This window comes from Bombina bombina, chromosome 1, assembly GCF_027579735.1.
Source record: "Bombina bombina isolate aBomBom1 chromosome 1, aBomBom1.pri, whole genome shotgun sequence".
In the NCBI taxonomy this organism is placed as follows: domain Eukaryota; kingdom Metazoa; phylum Chordata; class Amphibia; order Anura; family Bombinatoridae; genus Bombina; species Bombina bombina.
In genome coordinates, this window is record NC_069499.1 from 274,094,634 (window position 1) to 274,107,019 (window position 12,386).

At 41.5% G+C, this 12,386-nt stretch overlaps 1 protein-coding gene across 4 annotated transcripts in view; it reads left to right on the forward strand.

The window, feature by feature from the left end:
• The window catches only part of ACTN1 (actinin alpha 1), a 295,503-nt gene that overhangs the window by 100,090 nt on the left and 183,027 nt on the right, over positions 1 to 12,386 (forward strand). For all 4 annotated transcript variants that reach the window (XM_053697995.1, XM_053697997.1, XM_053697996.1 and 1 more), the window contains exons 5-6: positions 4,706 to 4,792; positions 6,087 to 6,174. In XM_053697995.1, the coding sequence (XP_053553970.1) occupies positions 4,706 to 4,792; positions 6,087 to 6,174 (175 nt within the window). The remainder of the gene's footprint in view (positions 1 to 4,705; positions 4,793 to 6,086; positions 6,175 to 12,386) is intronic.

The following is a 12,386-nucleotide window of genomic DNA, read 5'->3' on the forward strand; positions in this document are numbered from 1 at the left end:
ATATTTGGAGAGCCTCCATCCTTTTTTCTATACTATGTCCACAGCCCATGGATCTGGAACATTGCGTATCCAAGCCTGTTGGAAAACAGAGAGCCTGCCCCCCACCTGATCCAAACTCGGATCGGGGTCGGACCCTTCAGGCTTATTTAGAGTCAGCGGAAGGCGTTTGGTTTTCCCTTGTTCCAGGGCTGGCTGGATTTCCAAGTGGACCTGGATTGATCTGGTTTGGAAGAGGAGGACTTCTGACCCTTAAAGTTGCGAAAGGAACGAAAATTAGAAGACTGATGACCCCTAGATCTAATCTTCTTGTCCTGATGTAGGAAAGTTCCCTTTCCACCCGTAATCTCTGAAATGATTTCCGCCAGACTAGGTCCAAACAGAGTCTTACCCTTATAAGGTAAAGCCAAAAGCTTGGTCTTAGAAGAAACATCAGCCAACCAAGATTTTAACCACAGAGCTCTGCAGGCTAGCACAGTGAAGCTGGACATCTTAGTTCCCAGTCTAATTATCTGCATGTTGGCATCACAGATAAAGGTATTGGCCAGTATAAGAGCTTTGATCCTATCTTGGATGATCTCTACCGTAGTTTCCTCCGTAATAAGATCAGACAAGGCATCGCACCAGTAAGATGCTGCTCCTGCAACTGTGGCAATACTTGCTGCAGGTTGCTACTGTAAAACCTGATGGATGTACATCTTCTTTAAGTCTCTAGCTTCTTATCCATTGGATCCTTAAAAGAGCATCTATCCTCTATAGGAATGGTAGTTCTCTTAGCAAGGAGTAAAAATAGCTCCTACTTTAGGCACAGTGCGCCATGAGTCAGCGACGGTAAACATCTTTATAAAAACAGGGGAAGGGGAAAAATGAACCCCTGGCTTATCCCATTCCTAAGCTATAATTTCCGACATCTTCCTTGGAACTGGAAAAAAATCCTCAGAAGATGGAGAATCATATTCTCCATCCAGTTTTGAATACTTTGTGGGGTTGACCGCAACCGAAGGTTCAGAATCGTCCAAAGTAGCTAAAACCTCCTTTAGTAGTAACCGGAAGTGTTCAAGTTTAAATCTAAAATTAACCTCTTCAGATTCTGAAGATTTTTCTGCTAAAGTGTCAGAATCTGAGATCTCACTTTCAGAAGCTACTGAAGTATCCTCTTCATCCGACATTTGAGAAAGGTTGAGCCAAGCAGAATTAGAAGACAAATTCAGACAAATTATTAGATTTCCTCTTACGCTTACCCGGATTAGGGAAAGCAGACAAAGCCACTGAAACTGCAGAAGTTATCTGAGCAGCAAAATCCTCTGGTAAATAAACACCCCCAGGAGGATGAGAAGAAACAGAAGGCACAGAATGAGAAACCGTTAAAGGTTGGGACGTTTGAGAAGAAAGCTGAGGCATGTCACGCACAGCAGTTTCCTGAGACACTTGGCTCAGAAGGGAGTAACTTGTCTAATTTTTAAAGTCTTGGCTAAACATGAGGAACAGAATTGCATAGGTAAAACAATTTGAGCCTCTAAACATAATAAACATTTATCCATAGAAGAGGATTGATCCTGTTCAGAGTCCATAGCTAACTTAGTCCCCACTAACTATGAGCAAACAAAGTTTTTTTTATTTTATTTATTAATTCTTGATTATTTTTTTATGAAATTTGAGCCCAAAATGAATAGCTTTTAATCCGGAGGCTAACCCAACAAGGAAATAAAATTTTTGAAAAACCTCCAAGTAATCCTCAGGCAAAAAATTGTCTGAAGCTCCTACCTTAACCGGATTATATCCCACTAGTAAGAGAGAAACGGTCAGCCTAGATTCCTGAGTTGAAACCGTAGTTTCCTCTGACCCCTACGTTCCTGAAGCAAAGCTGTTAAGAGACTTTGTAGGGTTGTTCGAGGGAGATAGTAAAGCCGGCACCTCTCAGCTCACGCCGCTCCGATACAGGGGAAATGCAGAGGTATTGTGAGCAGCCAAAATAGAACTGCATAAATAAAAAGAGAGAAGCGCTAAACCTGGGAATGAACAATAGCATAATAGCTTGTTCTATGGCTAGTTACCCTAGAAGCAGCCTCTTTTTGCTCAATATGTGCCTTTCACAGAGAAGAACTTTCCTGTAGCATATCAGTCTGAAAGTTGAAGCAGCACCAACTTGAAATATTCTTATTACCTTTTATTCATCAGAGACATATAAAAACAACGACGTTTCGTTCAGAACCTGACCTTAATCATGATTAAGGTCAGGTTCTGACCGAAACGTCGTTGTTGTTTTTATGTCTCTGATGAATAAAAGGTAATAAGAATATTTCAAGTTGGTGCTGCTTCAACTTTGTTACTATACCTTATTGGGGTTAGTGCATGGACCCCACTAGCGTGCACCTTTTTGTCTGGTTGGTGAGTGCTGGGATTCTCTCTCTCATTTACAGCATATCAGTCTGATCCTGACTTCACAGTACAGTCCAGCACCGAAATACCAGGCAATCCTTCTCTGAACGAGAGAAACCGCAAAACCTCAGACGTACGTTTCGGCCTATTGTGGGCCTCGTCAGTGAGGTGCAGCCATATCCCTCTAGGCACACTGAGCAACGGGTCCATGTCTGGATTCCCGCATCACACTTAGGGAGACTTCCCTAAGTGTCATAATTTGCATAAATAAAAAGAAGCGCTCAACCTGGGAACGAACAATAGCATAATAGCTTGTTCTATGGCTAGTTACCACCCTAGAAGCAGCCTCTTTTTGCTCAATATGTGCCTTTTACAGAGAAGAACGTTCCTGTAGCATATCAATCTGATCCTGACTTCGCAGTACAGTCCAGCACCGAAATACCAGGCAATCCTTCTCTGAATGAGAGAAACAGCAAAACCCCAGACATACGTTTCGGCCTATTCTGGGGTTGTCATGTTCCTTGTTCAGAGGAGAATTGCCTGGTATTTCGGGGCTGGACTGACCTTACTTGGCGGGATCAGACTGATATACTTAAGGAAAGTTTTCCTTTGTGAAAAGCACACTGGTCTAAAAGAGGCTGCTTCCGGGTGGTAAATCGCCATAGAACTAGCTAATGAGCTGTTGTTCGTTCCTGGTAGAGCGCTTCTCTCTTTGTATGCAAAATAGAACTGCGCCACAGAGGTTAAGAGCGAGAAAGTTTAAAAGAAACTGCCTAATAAAATCCCCTCCTGATAAAGCTCCCATACAGCTAAAAATAAAGTTGAATATGTCAGGGAGCACAAGAAGGCAAACATAATCAAAAGTCCCTTGCCAAGTAAAATAAAGGAAACACCATGTAACTTGTGTTAACCCTTAAAGGGACATGAAACCCAAATTTTTTCTCATGATTTAGACAGAGCATACAATTATAAACAACTTTCTAATTTACTTCTATTATCTATTTTGATTCATTCTCTAAGCATATCTAGATATGCTTAGTAGCTGCTGATTGGTAGCTGCACATAGATGCCTCCTGATTGGTTCAACGTTTGCATCGCTATTTCTTCATTAAAGTATATTTAAAGAATGAAGCAAATTAGGTAATAGAAGTAAATTGGAATGTTGTTTAAAATTATATTCTCTACCTTAATCATGAAAGAAAATGTTTGGGTATAGTGTCCCTTTAAGTCTCTCAATATCTCATAAAAAGAGAAAAAGTGCCAGAATTCTGCTTTTAAAACATATTGACCCTGATGCCAATCGGCTGCCCCTGGAAGTACCCTTAATTATAGAAGGATACACTGTTTAGTCCCAAAATTATCCACCTTAGGGTTAACTTCAAAAGTGCTGTCCTCCAGAACCTAGAAGGAAAAAGCACTTACCTGTGGATCCAGCTGCAGGGCAGATGGCAGCTACTAAGGTGTGACCGGTACTCCTGACTGTCAGGGACCTGTAGTAAAAGAGAGAACAGAGTAACCAACCCTGGCTTTCTGCAAAGGGGTAGCAGAATGTTAGAAACAAAGCAAAGACCACTTCACCCCCTTCTAACTGCTAAAAGCCACCACTACTATTACTAAAGAGATTGACTTGGACACAGCTAGACCCCAGTCCTTGCTTGCAGGGAAAAGTACCCATAAAAGGATTAAATATCTTCAGACACCGTCTTCGCACAACCTCCATTGACAGAGGCAAAGACAATGAATGGAGGCTATGGGTAAGGGAAGTTACACTTAACAGCTTTTGCTGGTGTGCTCTTTGCCTCCTCCTGCTGGCCATGAGTTGAATATCCCACTAGTAATTGGAATAAAGTCGTGGACTCTCCTTGTTATAGGAAAGAAATGTTGAATTCTCCAGTATTTTGGCAAGTTCTTCTTCCAAAGTCCCTGGAGTGCATATGCTGACCTGTTTGCTCTTCTTTGCTTTGATATGTATGACTGGTATGGGGGCTTCCTATTTTCCCCTTAAACTAATTTGCATGTATATGTTTTAGACTGAAATTAATGCGTATGCTTTTATGAAAAAACTGTTTGATAACCAAGATGAGCCTAATAATAACTTACTTTGTGAACTTGATTGGTTGCTGTTCCTGGACTGGTCTTGAAAGCAATAACAAAGCGAGAGTTTTTAGTGGCAGAGAATAGTCATTGTGTATGTAGTGCGTGGCTGACCTAGGTGTGAGGGGTCATTGTACAAAGGCATTGAAGTGTGACTACTGTATATAAGTTGGTTATTAAATGTCACAGGATGTATTTTTTTCTATAGTAAATGCTTGTTTATTTATTCTTTTAGAAATTGTTGATGGCAATGCTAAAATGACACTTGGAATGATTTGGACCATAATTCTGCGCTTTGCTATTCAAGACATTTCAGTTGAAGGTGAGAATTGCATTGTGCTTTCTTAAATGTCAATAACGGCAATAAAAGCCAGTGATTTATAAAGTGCAGCTGCTCCATAGAAACACAACTTTTTTTTGTTGTTCATTTAAAGCCTTGTTAAAAAATATAAAGTCACATGGTTTATTGAAAAGTAGCATGCAGAAATAAAACATGACAGACTCTTCAGGCTTTGAGAGTTAAAAGTTCAGCATTTATTGCACAATTGCAGTATAACTGTACATCACCATCATTGTAGCATACATCTGACAGGTTTCCTGCCCATTACAACACTTCATCAAAGTTTATTGAAAAGTATCAAACTATTTACTTTATTCAATTATAGGTGAACTAATAGTAAATCAATCAAATGTGTGATCTGTCAATGCCTCAGGCTAACTAGGAGTATGCATAATGAGATGTGTGTGTATATATGTGTGGATATAGATAGATATAGATAGATAGATAGATAGATAGATAGATAGATAGATATAGAGATCTATCTCATCATGTATGTGTTATATATATATATATATATATATATATATATATATATATATATATATATATATATATATATATACCTGTGTGTGTGTGTGTGTATATATATATATGTATATATATATATGTGTGTGTATATATATATATATATATATATATATATATATATATATATATATATATATATATATATATATATATATATATATATACTGTATATATTAATGTATTAGTAGTGAGTAACAAATGTCTATATGATGTCTGAATTTTATTTAGACTATTGATTCCTTCTCTACCTCCCATCAGGCCAAAATTCAGTGATCCTACCACTATATACAATCCATTAGAGCATGACATTTTAAGACTATTGACCCTAGACTACTGCGAGCCTTGAGCGCTATTTCTACTGTGTCTTAAACCTTTTTATAGGAGTGGGTCAATAGTCTAAAATTATATGGTCTATTGGATTAAAACAGGTAACTTTGATTATAATGGCGCTTTTTAACACCTTTATGTTTTGCGAGCTGACAAAATCGCCACTCATTGTCTCCATAATTTTGAATCTGCTAACTATGAACTTCTTTGACCATCTGTGCTTTGAAGGTTATAGTGACAATATCCTTACAAGGAGGTTTACCACAGAGTTTGAGATTTTTTTTTATTCTAGATCAGTCCATATTTACCAATGCTATATGTTTTCTGCATGATCAGTCTTTAAAGATCTATCCTTTTTATGAGTACACTTTCAGTCCATGATCCCTTTTTTATTTTTTTATTTTTAAACACCTTCACGCAGAAACGTCTGCCAAGGAGGGCTTATTGTTGTGGTGTCAGAGGAAGACTGCACCATATAAGAATGTGAACATCCAGAACTTCCATATCAGGTGAGAAACAAACTGCACTGTGTAAAAATGAGAAACAAACTGCACTGTGTAAAAATGAAGACGCTGTACCACTCAGTTTTATATGCATGTGCCAGTATCTAGCCAATCTTGCCTGCTACTTTTAGGATTTTATTTTTCATAATGACGCAATAACCATCCATTAATCCCATTACTGTGTTACAGAGTATCCATTGCTTCGGTTATGTAAAAAATTAGAATTTATGGGACTTGGCAATGCCTGTAAGATTTAAGTACAATTTGAAAATGATAGATAAATTAAGAATAAAAAGATTTAAGTACACTGATACCTTACTTCAAGGGACAGTAAACTGCTTGAGATTTGTAGATAAAATTATGCATATTATTTTTCTCCAACATAGGTGTGTCCGGTCCACGGCGTCATCCTTACTTGTGGGATATTCTCCTCCCCAACAGGAAATGGCAAAGAGCCCAGCAAAGCTGGTCACATGATCCCTCCTAGGCTCCGCCTACCCCAGTCATTCTCTTTGCCGTTGTACAGGCAACATCTCCACGGAGATGGCTTAGAGTTTTTTAGTGTTTAACTGTAGTTTTTCATTATTCAATCAAGAGTTTGTTATTTTCAAATAGTGCTGGTACGTACTATTTACTCAGAAACAGAAAAGAGATGAAGAATTCTGTTTGTATGAGGAAAATGATTTTAGCAACCGTAACTAAAATCCATGGCTGTTCCACACAGGACTGTTGAGAGCAATTAACTTCAGTTGGGGGAACAGTTTGCAGTCCTTTGCTGCTTGAGGTATGACACATTCTAACAAGACGATGTAATGCTGGAAGCTGTCATTTTCCCTATGGGATCCGGTAAGCCATGTTTATTACGATTGTAAATAAGGGCTTCACAAGGGCTTATTTAGACTGTAGACCTTTTTTGGGCTAAATCGATTGAATTAACACTTATTTAGCCTTGAGGAATCATTTATTCTGGGTATTTTGATATAATAATATCGGCAGGCACTGTTTTAGACACCTTCTTCTTTAGGGGCTTTCCCAAAGCATAGGCAGAGTCTCATTTTCGCGCCGGTGTTGCGCACTTGTTTTTGAGAGGCATGGCATGCAGTCGCATGTGAGAGGAGCTCTGATACTTATAAAAGACTTCTGAAGGCGTCATTTGGTATCGTATTCCCCTTTGGGTTTGGTTGGGTCTCAGCAAAGCAGATACCAGGGACTGTAAAGGGGTTAAAGCTTAAAACGGCTCCGGTTCCGTTATTTTAAGGGTTAAAGCTTCCAAAATTGGTGTGCAATATTTTCAAGGCTTTAAGACACTGTGGTGAAAGTTTGGTGAATTTTGAACAATTCCTTCATGTTTTTTCGCAATTGCAGTAATAAAGTGTGTTCAGTTTAAAATTTAAAGTGACAGTAACGGTTTTATTTCAAAACGTTTTTTGTACTTTCTTATCAAGTTTATGCCTGTTTAACATGTCTGAACTACCAGATAGACTGTGTTCTGAATGTGGGGAAGCCAGAATTCCTATTCATTTAAATAAATGTGATTTATGTGATAATGACAATGATGCCCAAGATGATTCCTCAAGTGAGGGGAGTAAGCATGGTACTGCATCATTCCCTCCTTCGTCTACACGAGTCTTGCCCACTCAGGAGGCCCCTAGTACATCTAGCGCGCCAATACTCCTTACTATGCAACAATTAACGGCTGTAATGGATAATTCTGTCAAAAACATTTTAGCCAAAATGAACCCTTGTCAGCGTAAGCGTGGATGCTCTGTTTTAGTTACTGAAGAGCATGACGACGCTGATATTAATATCTCTGAAGGGCCCCTAACCCAATCTGAGGGGGCCAGGGAGGTTTTGTCTGAGGGAGAAATTACTGATTTAGGGAACATTTCTCAGCAGGCTGAATCTGATGTGATTACTTTTAAATTTAAATTGGAACATCTCCGCATTTTGCTTAAGGAGGTATTATCCACTCTGGATGATTGTGAAAATTTGGTCATCCCAGAGAAACTATGTAAAATGGACAAGTTCCTAGAGGTGCCGGGGCTCCCAGAAGCTTTTCCTATACCCAAGCGGGTGGCGGACATTGTTAATAAAGAATGGGAAAGGCCCGGTATTCCTTTCGTCCCTCCCCCCATATTTAAAAAATTGTTTCCTATGGTCGACCCCAGAAAGGACTTATGGCAGTCAGTCCCCAAGGTCGAGGGAGCGGTTTCTACTTTAAACAAACGCACCACTATTCCCATAGAGGATAGTTGTGCTTTCAAAGATCCTATGGATAAAAAATTAGAAGGTTTGCTTAAAAAGATGTTTGTTCAGCAGGGTTACCTTCTACAACCCATTTCATGCATTGTCCCTGTCACTACAGCCGCATATTTCTGGTTTGATGAACTGATTAAGGTGCTCGATAGTGACTCTCCTCCTTATGAGGAGATTATGGACAGAGTCAATGCTCTCAAATTGGCTAATTCTTTCACTCTAGACGCCTCTTTGCAATTGGCTAAGTTAGCGGCTAAGAATTCTGGGTTTGCTATTGTGGCGCGCAGAGCGCTTTGGTTGAAATCTTGGTCGGCTGATGCGTCTTCCAAGAACAAGCTACTAAACATTCCTTTCAAGGGGAAAACGCTGTTTGGTCCTGACTTGAAAGAGATTATCTCTGATATCACTGGGGGTAAGGGCCATGCCCTTCCTCAGGATCGGCCTTTCAAGGCAAAAAATAGACCTAATTTTCGTCCCTTTCGTAAAAACGGACCAGCCCAAGGTGCTACGTCCTCTAAGCAAGAGGGTAATACTTCTCAGGCCAAGCCAGCTTGGAGACCAATGCAAGGCTGGAACAAGGGAAAGCAGGCCAAGAAACCTGCCACTGCTACCAAGACAGCATGAAATATTGGCCCCCGATCCGGGACCGGATCTGGTGGGGGGCAGACTCTCTCTCTTCGCTCAGGCTTGGGCAAGAGATGTTCTGGATCCTTGGGCGCTAGAAATAGTCTCCCAGGGTTATCTTCTGGAATTCAAGGGACTTCCCCCAAGGGGGAGGTTCCACAGGTCTCAGTTGTCTTCAGACCACATAAAAAGACAGGCGTTCTTACATTGTGTAGAAGACCTGTTAAAAATGGGAGTGATTCATCCTGTTCCATTGAGAGAACAAGGGATGGGGTTCTACTCCAATCTGTTCATAGTTCCCAAAAAAGAGGGAACGTTCAGACCAATCCTAGATCTCAAGATCTTAAACAAATTTCTCAAGGTCCCATCGTTCAAGATGGAAACCATTCGAACTATCCTTCCTTCCATCCAGGAAGGTCAATTCATGACCACGGTGGATTTAAAGGATGCGTATCTACATATTCCTATCCACAAGGAACATCATCGGTTCCTAAGGTTTGCATTCCTGGACAAACATTACCAGTTCGTGGCGCTTCCTTTCGGATTAGCCACTGCTCCAAGGATTTTCACAAAGGTACTAGGGTCCCTTCTAGCGGTGCTAAGACCAAGGGGCATTGCAGTAGTACCTTACCTGGACGACATTCTGATTCAAGCGTCGTCCCTCCCTCGAGCAAAGGCTCACACGGACATCGTCCTGGCCTTTCTCAGATCTCACGGCTGGAAAGTGAACGTGGAAAAGAGTTCTCTATCCCCGTCAACAAGGGTTCCCTTCTTGGGAACAATTATAGACTCCTCAGAAATGAGGATTTTTCTAACAGAGGCCAGAAAGACAAAACTTCTGGACTCTTGTCGAATACTTCATTCCGTTCCTCTTCCTTCCGTAGCTCAGTGCATGGAAGTGATCGGGTTGATGGTAGCGGCAATGGACATAGTTCCTTTTGCGCGCATTCATCTAAGACCATTACAACTGTGCATGCTCAGTCAGTGGAATGGGGACTATACAGACTTGTCTCCAAAGATACAAGTAAATCAGAGGACCAGAGACTCACTCCGTTGGTGGCTGTCCCTGGACAACCTGTCACGAGGGAAAACATTCCGCAGACCAGAGTGGGTCATTGTCACGACCGACGCCAGTCTGATGGGCTGGGGCGCGGTCTGGGGATCCCTGAAAGCTCAGGGTCTTTGGTCTCGGGAAGAATCTCTTCTACCGATAAATATTCTGGAACTGAGAGCGATATTCAATGCTCTCAAGGCTTGGCCTCAGCTAGCGAGGACCAAGTTCATACGGTTTCAATCAGACAACATGACGACTGTTGCGTACATCAACCATCAGGGGGGAACAAGGAGTTCCCTAGCGATGGAAGAAGTGACCAAGATTATTCTATGGGCGGAGTCTCACTCCTGCCACCTGTCTGCTATCCACATCCCGGGAGTGGAAAATTGGGAAGCGGATTTTCTGAGTCGTCAGACATTGCATCCGGGGGAGTGGGAACTCCATCCGGAAATCTTTGCCCAAGTCACTCAACTATGGGGCATTCCAGACATGGATCTGATGGCCTCTCGTCAGAACTTCAAAGTTCCTTGCTACGGGTCCAGATCCAGGGATCCCAAGGCGGCTCTAGTGGATGCACTAGTAGCACCTTGGACCTTCAAACTAGCTTATGTGTTCCCGCCGTTTCCTCTCATCCCCAGGCTGGTAGCCAGGATCAATCAGGAGAGGGCGTCGGTGATCTTGATAGCTCCTGCGTGGCCACGCAGGACTTGGTATGCAGATCTGGTGAATATGTCATCGGCTCCACCTTGGAAGCTACCTTTGAGACGAGACCTTCTTGTTCAGGGTCCGTTCGAACATCCGAATCTGGTTTCACTCCAGCTGACTGCTTGGAGATTGAACGCTTGATTTTATCGAAGCGAGGTTTCTCAGATTCTGTTATCGATACTCTTGTTCAGGCCAGAAAGCCTGTAACTAGAAAGATTTACCACAAAATTTGGAAAAAATATATCTGTTGGTGTGAATCTAAAGGATTCCCTTGGGACAAGGTTAAGATTCCTAGGATTCTATCCTTCCTTCAAGAAGGATTGGAAAAAGGATTATCGGCAAGTTCCCTGAAGGGACAGATTTCTGCCTTGTCGGTGTTACTTCACAAAAAACTGGCAGCTGTGCCAGATGTTCAAGCCTTTGTTCAGGCTCTGGTTAGAATCAAGCCTGTTTACAAACCTTTGACTCCTCCTTGGAGTCTCAATTTAGTTCTTTCAGTTCTTCAGGGGGTTCCGTTTGAACCCTTACATTCCGTTGATATTAAGTTATTATCTTGGAAAGTTTTGTTTTTAGTTGCAATTTCTTCTGCTAGAAGAGTTTCAGAATTATCTGCTCTGCAGTGTTCTCCTCCTTATCTGGTGTTCCATGCAGATAAGGTGGTTTTACGTACTAAACCTGGTTTTCTTCCAAAAGTTGTTTCTAACAAAAACATTAACCAGGAGATTATCGTACCTTCTCTGTGTCCGAAACCAGTTTCAAAGAAGGAACGCTTGTTGCACAATTTGGATGTTGTTCGCGCTCTAAAATTCTATTTAGATGCTACAAAGGATTTTAGACAAACATCTTCCTTGTTTGTTGTTTATTCAGGTAAAAGGAGAGGTCAAAAAGCAACTTCTACCTCTCTCTCCTTTTGGATTAAAAGCATCATCAGATTGGCTTACGAGACTGCCGGACGGCAGCCTCCCGAAAGAATCACAGCTCATTCCACTAGGGCTGTGGCTTCCACATGGGCCTTCAAGAACGAGGCTTCTGTTGATCAGATATGTAGGGCAGCGACTTGGTCTTCACTGCACACTTTTACCAAATTTTACAAGTTTGATACTTTTGCTTCTTCTGAGGCTATTTTTGGGAGAAAGGTTTTGCAAGCCGTGGTGCCTTCCATTTAGGTGACCTGATTTGCTCCCTCCCTTCATCCGTGTCCTAAAGCTTTGGTATTGGTTCCCACAAGTAAGGATGACGCCGTGGACCGGACACACCTATGTTGGAGAAAACAGAATTTATGTTTACCTGATAAATTTCTTTCTCCAACGGTGTGTCCGGTCCACGGCCCGCCCTGGTTTTTTAATCAGGTCTGATAATTTATTTTCTTTAACTACAGTCACCACGGTACCATATGGTTTCTCCTATGCTATTATTCCTCCTTAACGTCGGTCGAATGACTGGGGTAGGCGGAGCCTAGGAGGGATCATGTGACCAGCTTTGCTGGGCTCTTTGCCATTTCCTGTTGGGGAGGAGAATATCCCACAAGTAAGGATGACGCCGTGGACCGGACACACCGTTGGAGAAAGAAATTTATCAG